This window comes from Chironomus tepperi, unplaced genomic scaffold (assembly GCF_022539635.2).
Source record: "Chironomus tepperi strain 1889 unplaced genomic scaffold, CSIRO-AGI_Ctep_v1 contig_85, whole genome shotgun sequence".
Lineage (NCBI taxonomy): Eukaryota > Metazoa > Arthropoda > Insecta > Diptera > Chironomidae > Chironomus > Chironomus tepperi.
The window spans coordinates 277629-292486 of record NW_027226207.1 but is presented as its reverse complement, the minus strand read 5'-3'; the positions used below and the strand labels follow the sequence as shown (position 1 = coordinate 292486).

The following is a 14858-nucleotide window of genomic DNA, read 5'->3' as shown; positions in this document are numbered from 1 at the left end:
CCATCATCAACTTAAAGGTGTAAGAAGATTGAAAATTTTCATTCACACGAAACTCACGAAGAACACATATTTTGGTGTGAGAGAAATGCCATTTGTCATTAAGAAAAATGTACCTCCGCGATTTCATCGAGCTCCCCCATTCATTTTCGCAGTCATGGCAAAAGAAAAGTACTTCAGAAAGTGAAATAATGTAGGAAAATAACGATAACGTATGTAATGTGAAGAGATTGCAGATTATACCAATGCAGTATTTAAGAGAGTGAGAACAGCAAAAGAGAAAGAGAATCGACAACCCCAGTGAAATTTCCATGGATTTTCAAAAGAAGTAAAGTTCATAAACTATAAACTGCCTGCTACATATTTCTGCTTCCCTGTTTCCTTCCTTCTTTATTTTATTTTGTTGTTTTTATTCTTTTATATTCACCCTCTTACAAGAAGCAATAGTAATTCAATGCCAATATTCTCTATACACATATGCACATCGTATATATTTATTTATTTGAATTTGAGGTAGGAAAATTTCTGAAAATAAGAAAAAATATAAAAGAAAAGAAAGACGACTATTGTTAGAGGAGAGAAGTCACACATATGCCATTGTTATTATGTTCCACACTTATTCGCTTCATCTACATGTATGGCGTACATGGCATATCAATAGAAGAAATAATAATTGAATGTGTATCTGTACAAATGATAATTTAATTGCTATAGAAATAGTCTGGGAATGTTAATTTTCGTAGAAGAGTTCTTTGCTCCTTCACATCTAACATTGATAATAGACAATATGCAATACTCACACACCTCATCGTCATCAATATAATTTCTTTTAATTAATTGGCATTTTGGAGAATCACCTACAATGACAAATAATTAAGTTGTGTATCTAATTTGTTTCAGAACAGGACTTGCTCCACTCAATGTATATATATCTACATGCTTTTAGGTCTGATTAATTGTGAATGCATACTTTTGGGGGTATAATAAAAGTTGATTGCAAACGAATTGAATTGCCAATAAACTTTTGATTGAGATGAACAGCAGCAATAGAAGTCAATGAAATAATTTACTAAATATAAAAATAAATATCTTGACATTTTTTTCAGAATTCTTATAATTTTGTTACGCCTAAAGCAATTATTTACTGCATGCTATATCAATTCCCCAGACACTCAGTAATAGGCCCTTTCTAAAAATAAAATTCTAAATTCTTAAAGCTAAAAAGCTTTAAGTTGCCAAGTATTAAGGCGCATAATAATACTTTCTATTTATAATCAAGAATATGATACAAATTGTATCAAGTCCCACTAGTCACAGTGAAAATTGTATCAAATTTCTTTTCAAAAAATGTACAAAACCACTTTTATGCTGAATTATTCTTGACACACATCTAGAATAAAAAGAGGAAAGCAAAAATTATTCAAGCTTGAAAAAGCAGAAATGGAATATAATTTGATGGTGAATTGACAACATGACAGCAGCTCATTATTCGCACAACTATTATTTGTCTCATACTCAAAGTTCTATATAAATGCTACTATATTCTATCAATTTGACATTTGATCCGATCCGATCCGATGTGTTATGGAGATAATAAAACGGAGAAGCAAAAAGACACATGAGTAGAACTGGATTGAATTGAAAAGGGGAAACGATAAATTTTGAGACATTTAACAAAGTTTTCTTTTCTTTCGTTCTTCTTTTGTGCTATTTCTAAAAGAATATATTTGTATATTTATATTGTGCTAAAATTGTATCTATATGCTTTATATCATGCTTGTTCATCCGATATTTCCTATTGTTCTTTCATTTTTAAGTCATTTGCAAACAATAGTAACATGCAACAAATGCAATTGGACTATCTTTGGTAATTTCTGGTAACCCTAGTTTTTCCTTTTGACTTATTCACAGATTATTAATATGCATTGGATATAGATGTATATTTTATACTTTATAATGCTTCAGAAATGAAAGGGACTCACATGAAGCAAAATTACAAAGATTATCTTTTAAACATTTTTAATTATAATCCCCAACATTTCTGTCATCATGTGTCCTGTAAGCAGGCATTCGTAATTAATTATATAACATTCTGATAGCTTTGTCAAAAAAAAGTTTGACCTAATTAGCATTTTAAATTTTTTTAATCATACATAAATGAGGCACATTCCACAATAAAAAATTCAATTAAGTGCTGAAAACCAAACAGCGACCAGAAACTAGAAGTTCTCATCTTGATAAAAGTTAAAATATTCTGTATATATAGAAATGGGAACATCCTTTCGATATAATTATGAGTCACAACAAGTAGATAACCAAATGTGGCTTGAAAAGAAACTCAGGAACTAGCAGAGAAATTACTTAATTCCTATGTTAAAAAAAAACAGACTAACAAACTTCATTGTCAGTCATTTTGTGACCAGAATTTTTTTTATATGTATATTTATGTACACAGAGTACTCAGTTTTAATGCTTAAGCAGGAAGAATGTTTTTATGAATTAATTTATAAATATATATCAGCCACTCAACTTAATACTATAATCCTCTTATCCTGCGCCCTTCTTCCTTTTCATCCTCTTCGCATTGCTACTGAAAATGAAATAAAATAAAAATCCTGTTCATATAAATTCTTGTGGTTGTCGTAGACTCCACATAAATTTCTATACATACATTTTTGTTATTAAATATAATGGCTAGCCAAGCCTTTTTATGTGCCATTATAAGCGTTAAGCGAAGCACTTCCCGCAATCCCGTATTGCCTCTTATTCGCTCATCACTTTTATCATATCTTTTTCTGCCGACCATGACACAACTATGTGTCTGTGGATGTCCTTAGAAGATGATAAAACATATTTGTAAGTGAGTAAAGAAAATTACAAGTGTAAATAAACTTTTGCGACTCTAGCTTTATTACATTTAGCACTTCATACAAGCAATTAATCTATAAATTGTAGCGTTTTTTGTCCAAATGTCCCTTAGATTCGAATTTCATATTTATAGCGAACTCCAATCTAGATAGAAATTCTCCCCCTTACGAAATCTAAGAATATATTGCTACCGTATATGCTGAGGAGTTACAGCTTAGGTGTATTAATTGGTTGACAACATAAGTAATAAGGAACATGCGATGATGTAATTCTCTTTGATAATTAAGAGCTAAACTTTTATAACACATAAATTTTGTTTCTTTCTTTACACCATTTTTTACATGCTTTATTCTGTGTAAATAAGACATGTGTATTTAATAATAATATGCTACCTACGTAGAAAGATGGGTGTTTGCTAAGCATAATTAATTACGATGTAATTTGTTGATCATTTCATTTAGTGGTAGGAAGGTCAACAATAATCTCTTCTTAAGAAGAATCGATTTATTTTAAAATAATAATTCTCTTTAAATCAGAATTAAAGGTGTTAATACATCTTTATTAAATGGATTTGACTATGAAAAACCTTGAAATGCATACACATTTTCCTAAAATTTCTAGTATACATAAGCGCATATTATATTTTATAGTAGATTTTTCTCTCGATTTATATTCAAGAGCTTGCTCGTTCAACTGTATATAACAACTAGCCTATGATGCATAAAGCTTCCTCCAACATATGCACACATTTATTCACTTTGCGGTTAGAACTTGCTCATATGTATATACAAACAGCAATTTTTCAGTGCCAGTGCATTAAAAAGGCACTTTTATTTAATCAAATGCAAATGCAATTGTTTATCGTCGAGAGTGAAAATGCTTTATGCTTTGACGCTATGCATATGTACATGTATATATAACATTACTAGAGGAAATTGCTTGTATATTTTCATAAAAACAATGCAAATGGATATGATATCACTCGGTATCATATTTGATTTTGACGAGAGAAAATGTCAGGAAAATATCGAAAAAAAGAAATAAATATCCACAAAAAAATTCACTCTTCACTTGTGAAATGTTTTATTTAAATTTTTCGCGTCTTTCAATGGAAATACAAATTTGAATATCGCTGTTGAACAGCATTGGTATGTAGTCAACGATTGTATAGATATGAAATCAAAAGCAAAAACAATTTACATTGAATTGATTTTGTGTAAAGTAATTGAATAGGAGGCAAATTATTCTTGATTTTTAAATGTATCATAGCTTGTGAATGATATGTGTATTTTATAGGCTCATAGAGAACACAATGGAAGTATTGCCTATGCTTCAATTATAGATAATGGCTTGGTGTTTCACACTTTTTAATTGAAATAGATTTTTGCAGCTTTGTTAATTAGATCATGCAACAAATACAAACAAAAAAGGAACTCAACAATTGCCCCTTCCATTTAAGTAATTAATCTGAAGCATAAAATAATTTTCTTGACTGATAACACAAATTTGACAACATATAAAAGAAAATTCCATGAATAGAACAAAGATGACAAAAAGATGATGGAAAATTCATTATTTTTGTGACACTTTATGGAAGATAATAAGATTTTGTACTTGCCAAAAAAAGTCCTGAAAATATGGAACAGAATATGATTCATCACGATATGAGAGATAACAAAATGAGTAATGAATAAAGAACTTTTTTTTTATTCCTCATCATTATATAAACATACAGAGAGGCAATAAAAGGGAGGAAAGTCAAGCGAGAATTTTATTTTTATGTGAAGTATTCAGCCACAAAACATTAGTTGAATAGAATTTTCTTGTGAATATCAAAGTCAAACAAAGACGAGTTCTGATGTGAACGATTTTTTTTTGTCGCAACCAGCTGTGACGCCTCACAAACACCGAATAAAAAAATCAACCCACAAGTATAAATATTTGAATTTGTGCTGATAATATGAGTTTTGTTTACTATTATAAAAGATATTAATCATTTAATAGAGGAATACATTACCGCGCAAAAAGTTTCTATTTTTGGTGATTCTTTCTTCTGGAAATGTTGTCAAATTTACATGCTATAGTTGAAATTTTTGGGACAAATATTTACAGAATGTCCTAGAAATCTTAACTGACTTGGTAGCAGATGAGTGCGAATGAAACTTTTTTAATAACTTATGCGTCTGCTATGTATATTGATTACACTGACTTTTTCACCATTTTTAAATTACGTTCAAGATATTCAATCTTAAATTGCTACAGATTTATTTATTCAAAAACAGGAGAATAAAAAATAACAAAATGTCAAAACCAAACGCGATCAGTAACTGAAAATGGCAATAAGAGACATTTTTTTCTTCATGAAATGTATACATATTTTATATTCGAATGCATTTGATACGTATTCAGTAGCAGCATGATATTTTGATATAAAAAACATTCAATTGTACTTTTTACACCATTGAGCAAAGCTATTGAAAGAAGATGTATGTAGATGGTGGAGTGAAGATAAAGTCAAATTTCTCAGATTCCTTTTGCTATTCCTTCTTCCATATCTTTTGTTTTTTCTTCCCTCTTTGCAAACTTCATTGCTTTTTGCTATTTTTTTATGCATTAAAAAGATTAAAAGTGCAAATTTATTTTCAAATCCTTTCATCAGTTTCTCCCTTTGTAGTTTAAATAAAATGCAAATTAAATTGAATCAAACACAAAAAAGAATAGCAACGAAGTTAAACAATAGAATTACAAAGTACATACTTGGAAATAGAAGAGTTTTATAATTCAATGAATAGTGTTGATTAATACAAATATATGTTTACAGATTTCGCTTAAGTTGCTTACTTTATGCATCCATACAGAATTTGATTATGCAGGAATCAGAAACACATGTATTGTTTTGCATAAAAATATGCACGCTTGATAGGAATCAATATCAGATGTAATTGGTAGCACTATAAAAGTTTAATTAAAACTGATCATGGATTTCAGCTTCTATTTGTTGCTGATCCTTGATTACTGTCAAATCATCATGAAATTTGTAAATTCTTATCGTAACGAAATCAATTAAGTCATAAAAATCCATAATTGCTTTCACTTCATTTTCATCAGCATTATCTCTCTTAATTTGAAAAGCGAAGTGAAGTTCAAAAGTGCAATGTTCGCAGAAAAGAATCATTCCCATCAATATGATATCGTATCAAGTAACTAACTGCACCCAAATGTTATCGCAAACAATTGTTGAGAAATAAAGCAGCAAAAAAAATCTATTTTTCTGCTATTATGAAGAAATTTTAGTTTTTTTATTCTCTATTGAAATTCAAACTGCATAATAATCTCTGCCATGTCATATCTACTTTAACAATTTGGCATGCACAATCTCAATGGAGTAAAAAAAAAATTGCAAACCTCCTTTTTTTATACTGCGACTACATTCTGACTCAATATGAGGAATGGCAAGAAGCAGCAGTAGAAAAGCTTCACAGTGAGAATTTATTTTATTTCTGTTCTTCAATTGAACAAGAATGTGAAGTGAAAAGGAGAAGAAATGCAAATTCATGACATCACAACGATCTACAATCTACGATTCCACTTGACATAACAAAAAAAAGTGAAGATGAGATATAGCGAACAAAACCTCGGAGCAACAATTTTTTTGCCAAATTGCAATTTCTTTCACTCAGTCGTATGTATATATAGACGAATAAAAAAAGGAGTGCATGAAAAACGAGCACCAGATTTAGCTTGAGGAGAAAATTCTACAAGAAGTTTGAAAATGTCATTATTTTACATCACCGAGAATGTAATTTCGTTAACCATGAAAAAATACGACAAAAGCAGGAACATTCTATTCAATATATAAAGTTATAAAAATTGTTTAAAATATGCTTCAACAGCTGTTACTAATAAATTTGTGTGCACTGATATTTTTATGTATGCTGTATAGCACTCAAAGTATTTTTTAGTAGAATTAGATCGCAATAAAATTTTTCCGAAAAATGTGTTTGAGTCTTATTGGAAAGTTCTTCAACATCAGATTGTTTTGAATATCAAATTTTATGTTGATATAATATTTCATGTTTCCATATTAATTGCTGTTAGTTGGTAAAGTTACAATAAAAAACTCAAAACATCTGATTGACATTATAATATTCAAATATAAAAAAATTATCACTTATCTCCAAATTTGAGTGAAAACCAATATCACCCCAGTCTATCCATGATCGTATAAAGTATCACATAATACATCGTGTTTTTGTTATTCATTTATTAATCAATGCCCATAATAAGTGTTTAACATCTATATAATAAAGTCACGTAAGTGAAAAGTCAGTAGAAGATTCCAGCAGTGTATATTTGTTATTAGACCTCCCATCGACCATATTCATACATTTATAATATATGAGTCTTTGTCGATGAAATTGATATATTCACGCATTCACATGAATGATGAATCATTTAAAAGATTGATTCTTATTTTGGATATCTTTCTTTAAATTCTTTCGTAACATCTCGCATTTCATTCTCTCTTTTTCAAGGCTTACTTTAGAGTATTTAAGAGATACTTACTTAATGCGTCATTTATTATAGTCGCAATAAAGACAAAAACTCACATTTCAACACACACGCTCACGCAGGCAGTGAAAAAGGTTCCATTTAAAATTAATGTTGTGTCCATATGGGTATTATCAATTTTACATGTGTTTCATCGCCTTGAAAATAATTTCCCATAATTTTTCTCTCGTGTATAAGTGAAGTAGAAAGAAACGCTGACAATAAGAATTTTAAAGCACACCTTACATTACTGCTTGGAGTTTTATTACGGGAACACTAAGAGTTTCTTCCTATATTGCGGTAAAAAAAGTACGAAATCGTTTTATTTTTATGCGTTGCATCATAAAAAGGAAATTTTTATAACCGTCATGTCGTCTGAATTGAGAGGGGAGTTTCTACTACGGTTTTTAGGGACAAAGCGTGACCATCTCCCCTAAGAATGTCCAACATTTTACTCACAATACTTCACCACATGATATTTTATATACACATAATATTAAATGCTATTTTCATGACAATCACAAGACCTTTCTTACTAATATATTTCTCCCACTTTTTTATGCCTCCAGTCTCTCGGTTTTCTAAGTAATTGACCGTCAATGAGAAATTTGAAAGTCAAAGTAGCACAATTAATTCTATTTACTTAATTAATTTGAATTGGTGCAATTACTTGAAATTTTTCGCCTCAGTTTCTCCCCTAAATTTTGAACTTTTCTGTTGTGTATTTTCTTGCTTTATTTACATTCAATATAAAGAAGGGCATCTCGTAAAAAGTTTATGGATTTTATCAAGAAAATTGCTTGAAAAAGTAAAACTTTAAAAAATATTGAGACATTAATTAGCGTTTTTGATTAAACCTTAAGAGATCCTCGAATATGTATAATAAGCTGATAATAATTTGGTTCTGTTCCATAACAAATAAATAAAGTCTTACCCCAAGACAAAAACACTCTTAATAAATTTAATCTAACTGAAGTGATTTCATGAAATTACTGAAATAAATTTTCTCATAAACAAAGCCTCAAAATGTCTCCACTAGCAACATTTTCAATTTCAAATGTTAATTTATCGAGTCACTAAGCGATAAATCTAAATTTTAACAGTAAACTAATTAATACAATTTTCCTATATTTTAATTAGCTTAATTAATAGCTTTCAAATGAAAATAAATTTTCATTATTAACTCATAAAATTTTCTTTTTTCTTTTGTTCATTTTAGATTACTAGTCATAGTAAATCGTCAACAAAAAGTCGATTTTGGAACAGATCGTTTCACATTTTATCAAGTGAAAATAAAATAAATGCAAATATTGATGAATATAGTCACATACTACAAATAAATTTTGAAAGACTTTACAATAATAAAACTAATGGAAATGAAAATGATGAAAATAATAAGAAAATTATTATTAACAATAATAATAGTGAAAATAGTATATGTAGACTAGACCGGAAAGAGAAATATGCGGAGTTTAATACTGCAAATAGGAGTAGATGTAATTGGAAAAGTTTTTTGGCCTCCATAATTATAGTCCTGCTGCATCTGACAACGTCGATTGAATGTCTGCAAGCTAGACAGGAAGGTAAGTGAAAATTTTTATAAAAATATAGCCATTTATTTCATAATTCGAAGTCAGCATTATTGCGTTTAGGTCGACAAACACGAATTATTCGCTGTACCATTGTTGTTACTGTAAGAAACAAAAAATGAAATTGTTTGGCCTTAAAGTACAACTTGCAAGAAGATTATGTTGTAATTACATGGAAAAATTCTTTATTAATAACAATGTGATGCTTATGCTAGGTACCTATAGACGTATACAATGTTGAAGATGAGAAAATATTTTTATATGCAACAAAAATAGACGTGGAATAAACGAACATGCTGCTCTATCCTCATCATCATTGTTTTTTAAACAAAGATTGAGTGTATAAGTGGGGTGGCTGGGTGAAATAAGACGGATAAAAATCTCTTCCTCAATATTTATACTTAATTTTACATATTTTTCTTTGCCATCTCCTTCCTTCTTTGCCGAATTAATAAGAAGAAGACAACGCAACAAAAAGAGTTTTTTTAATGGCTCATATGCATAATTTTATTATGCATTTATTTTTAAATCGACTTTTGTAAAAAATGAGATTAACAATAAGCTGTAAAGCGACTAGCTCTCTATAAAACAGCTTCGCGACTAGCTTTAAATTGGCTCTTGAAAAGCGACTAGCTTTATGGCTATAAAACAGCTAGCTGAAAAGTGAAGCTTTAAACTGGCTATAAAAAGCGACTTGCTTTAAGCTGGCTATGAAACAGCTAGCTGAAAAGCGACTTGAAGCTGGCTATGAAACAGCTAGCTGAAAAGCGACTTGCTTTAAGCTGGCTATGAAACAGCTAGCTGAAAAGCGACTAGCTTTAAACTGGCTATAAAACAGCTAGCTGAAAAGTGATGGCTATAAAACAGCTAGCTGAAAAGCATAGCATAAAAACAGCTAGCTGAAAAGTAACTAGCTTTAAACTGGCTATAAACTGGCTAGCTAAAATTCATTAATAGCTAGCGTTTAGCTAGCTTATTCGCAATACTGTCTGAAATTCAGAACATTCTAACTGGGGTATGCAACAAAAATAGACGTGGAATAAACGAACATGCTGCTCTATCCTCATCATCATTGTTTTTTAAACAAAGATTGAGTGTATAAGTGGGGTGGCTGGGTGAAATAAGACGGATAAAAATCTCTTCCTCAATATTTATACTTAATTTTACATATTTTTCTTTGCCATCTCCTTCCTTCTTCAATTAATAAGAAGAAGACAACGCAACAAAAAAATGGCTCATAGCATAATTTTATTATGCATTTATTTTTAAATCGACTTTTTTGCTTCTTCTCGTTCGTCATGTCTTTTATGCCTCGTAAACATAATTTTTTTTACTTGAGGAATTAAAAAATTCCTTCATTCTTACATAAATATTATGTACGTTCATGCATAAGCAGGAAACATCATCTAAGAGAGATTGAATTAATAAGGAGAAGTATAAAAAAGAAAAACAATAACAGATTCTTATGCATAAATTAAAATGAACTCTTTTTTCGCTATAAGTATGAAAATATTCCGTGAATAATAATTAAGGATTTTTGTTGTTAAGTAGCTTGCAGTTGAGGTAATATAAACATAAAAATAAGGGTTCCATTCCATATATGGAGTAGAATGGGCAAATATCTTGCATCAAGAAAGAATGCAGGAAATTTAATAAACCATAGGAAAAGTTTTTCTTTTGTATAAAACATAAGTTGATAAAGCTTTTAAGGAAGAGATTCTCCTTACTCTCAAGGCACATTTGATGTTGATACATCCTGTTTCAACCCCAAAAATATCCATACAATATCCTCTTATATCCCATGAGTAGATATTTGGAATATCCTTCTTTGTTATAGTTGTTTGTATGAGTTCGAGTAAATGTATTAGGACATGCTTGTGTACAATACTTTTTCTGCCATATTGGGCTCCAATTAAATGTAAATTATCTTTTTTTGTTCTAGTTACGAAATCTGAATTTCCTCATTAATGCAGCTTCAAATTCCTCAATTAACCAGACAGTTTATTTTTTTTACAGTCATAGATCATTATTTGCTCAATACACAGTCTCAGTTTTCTGTTTGAAAATATGCTTAATAATGAATTTTCAACTAAATTTCATCCTTTATACGTTTAATGTTATTTTAATATTTTTTCTTGCTCCATTTTTTGCTCGTGAAAATATTTATTTTATATTGTGCATCAAGGCATGTGCCTTCAACAAGACAACGGCAACGATGCGGAATATAAATAGCATAAGATAGAATTGCTTCAACCTGGAAAGCACATAAATTATTTTTCGCTTGTAGATAAATCCTTTTCAGATTTATTATGTTCATCTCCTTTTTGCTACTTATGCCTTTGATTCTACACTATTTACCAGGGTCGTCGACGAATGCGAGGCTCTTAAAAAAATGAAAGAGAGAAAAGGATGGATTGAGGTGGTTAAAAATTGTGATATATACATACATTTAAAAGGAACAAGATTCCTTTCCATATACGAGCAGAAAAGAACAACATTTATCTCAAGAAGAGTGGAAAAAAGTGAAAGTATCACGGATGGTTGTGGTGCTGGCAACAGCAAGATTATAAATATTGTAAAGTACTCAAGAGTTATGTTATAAGAGAGTTAGTGTAAAGAAGGAGAAGAGAGTGTATGCAGAGGGCCATTGATAACACTAAAGACATACACTTCTCATATCATTATACAAAACTGCTCAGATTCATCATTCACCAGAGAATGATATGATGTACATATAATGTGATATTATGTGCGATTGCAAGGAAAATAATTTCATATTCAAGATTAGCTTTTTATGCCTTTTTATTTTCTCCTTTTATTATTCGCATTTAAAAAAAATGGAATAGAATATAAAAAGCAGAAAAATCCTTTCACATGTTTCTTGGTTGATTTTTTTTTTTCACTTTGGCTCCAGACAACACATATCGCATAGAAGCTGCAAAAGCTGCTAATCTTTTTTTATTGCCTCATATTTATATTCAGCCTCGACTTCATATTTTTTTCTTATTTCTGGCAAAAGAAAAAGAAATGAAAATATATTTGGAATAATTTATATGCATATACCTATACAATTCAACTTATACATCTATCTATATGATGTAAGGGTGAAAATATTCGTCGAAGGTATTTCTCTTATGGTAATAAAATTTGAGGGATTTTTAAAGCTGAATGGGTGAGAGAGAAAAGAAATGTTATTATAAAAATTGGCAGTGAATTGAAGACTCAATCAAATAAGCATTTAATACCCTAACATCTTTTTCATTTCTACATCTTCTTATCTCACACTCATTCTCAATTCAATGTTACTTCTTTTTGGCATTCGAATGAATTTAAGGAAGCATATCATTTTTTATTATTCAGTTATTGATAGATCTTCGTGCGATTTTATATGCCTCATGTTTTTTTAAGATTTCTTGTTTGCCTCTTCTTGGATTATTCCTGAAGGCTTATTGCAATAAAAATAATATTACCAAGACGATTTGGATCAATTTTCAAATGAACTCAAGTTTACTGTTAAATTAATGACATTGGCATTGAATTTTATCCTGTTTTTGATTTATTTTAGCTTTATAAAATTTCAATTTAAAGCTGAAATTCACTGTGCCTTTAATTTATTTCTCTTTAACACAATAGCAGGCAGCTCAATAAATGGAAGTAATTTTTTCATCGACCGAAATAAAAAAGGAAAGGTGGGCGAAAATTCCAGAAAAAATTTATTAGGCAGATCAACTTAAATTTTCATGCTTTTCTCAGCACATATATATAAATTTATATTATTCGCCCTTTTTTGCTTGAGCGATGATATAGAATATACTTGACGGTGCGTGACTAAATTTATGTTGAAAGCATTCTTTTGCTATTTTTTTTTTGTGTTTTGTTGATGGAGCTTTTTTCGCTACTCTCTCACTTCTCATTGCTTTCAACTACAAGAAACGAAAGAAAAATAATTTAGATTATGTTCTTACCAAAGAATAAGAAAGAGAACACGAAAAACTATTAAGAAACCTCTTTTGAATGATTTCGAACAATAAGTGGAGAATAAATTCAAATCATTATGTCTAATAGTGACATAGGTCGCTCATTTAAAGAACACAAGTGCTACACTCGCTTTCAATGAATACAGCTCTTGAAATATTAAAGAATAAAGGCAACCACATTATCATCGTCATTGCGGTTGATGTATTAAAAATTCTTTTTTGATATGAAGAATGACCGAGAGACCACATTAATTTCATTTGACATGACGTGGCGATATTGACAGATTCTCTCTCCATCTCTTTTCCTTTGTGTGGTTCTTCCATAATAAAATCTTCATCAATATCAACCGAAAATGATTTTTTAATAGCTCACTCTTTATTTGTTACTTCTACCTCTTCATAACATTTCAAACGTTCACCAATCACTCTATTCAATCAGTCTGCGGATGGATATATCCTCATAATATAATCGAAAATATACATTTTATATTAAACAGTGATGTCTTTATTTTATTACGATACATGAAAAGTAAGGGTCAATTAATATGCAAATTACTGTTACATGGTTAACTCATCTACTCGTATAATTTAAATGGTAATTTTTATGATGATAATTTATTTTTAAGAGAAACAAATTTCAAGTCTTCTACTCGTTTTTGGCATGTTTATGGTTTTTTTTCGGTGAAACTTGATAGAATGAGGAAAACAAAATGAATAATCATTGCCGTCTGTGAGCAGAAATAAACAACATTGAGTAGATTTTTTCATCATGAAATTGAATTTTTAAGCGCATTTTGATGTTTTTTGAAAGAATTCCTTAAGTGATTTTAAAAATTAAAAATGAAATTTATTGTATTATTCATATCAGCCAAACTATGGAAAATATATCGGTATATCTTAATTTTCGGTTTTAACATCTTTTATTGTGATCGTTTCAAGTTCAATGAAGAGTGATTCCTTCTAAACATAGGCATATAATTGTCTGAAACTCATTCGATAATTTTACTCTAAAAATTACACTTCGGCAGTAATTTTATTCTCTTGTTCTTAATAATAGATATTTATTTCTCGATACTTTACGGCTTACTCATTTAAAAACTGAAAATCGTAGAGTAAGTGATTGATTCATTATGAATAGAGAAAATCATTATTATCGCTTTTGAATTGAAATAAGTGCTAAATATATTTGAAATTTAAATGATTGAAGTCTATTTTTAAGCTAATGTATATGCCTGATTTGTATTGAATGAAAAATAACACGCGTGCACAATAGTATTTGAAATATTGAAAAGGAAAAAGGCATAAATCGATAGAGAAAACATAAAAGCAGATTCCGCCTTATATTGTCGATATATATAAGCATAAATACTTACTCATACAAATAGATTGCTTAATCGACGGTAAAATAATTGTGCGTTCAAATCAAATACTCAATTGAAGTGCATTCTAACAAATGAATTATTCAATGGCATATCAAATTAACCAAATAATTTGCATTTTCCTTTCCATTTTCAAATCCAATTTAATTGCCTTTAAAGCTCTTTCTGCTTTTATGTTTGCTATTATACACAGGCTGTAATTTTTGAAATTGAAAGACTTCTCTCCACAAATAAATAGTAAATGAGTTGCAGAATGAATGGTAATAAAAGGGAATTAAGCATTAAAGTTGGAAATATTTTAAATCAGAATCGGAGACCATACATGCTTTTGAAATATTTACTTTGAAGAAATAGCCAATTAGGTCAGAATTCTAAGAAGGTATTACATAAACTCATAATTGTTTGATGCAAGACATTTTGTGATTTGCTTGTGATATTTTCCATTGACAATTTATTATGAAATTGTGAAAAATTACCATGAAAAATTCGCAAAGGTG

General features: G+C 29.5%; 1 protein-coding gene across 2 annotated transcripts in view; it reads left to right on the top strand.

Moving 5' to 3' along the window:
• Positions 1–14858, top strand: part of LOC139086608 (uncharacterized) — a 44614-nt gene that overhangs the window by 5839 nt on the left and 23917 nt on the right. For both annotated transcript variants that reach the window (XM_070635118.1, XM_070635119.1), the window contains exon 2: positions 8636–8999. In XM_070635118.1, the coding sequence (XP_070491219.1) occupies positions 8636–8999 (364 nt within the window). The remainder of the gene's footprint in view (positions 1–8635; positions 9000–14858) is intronic.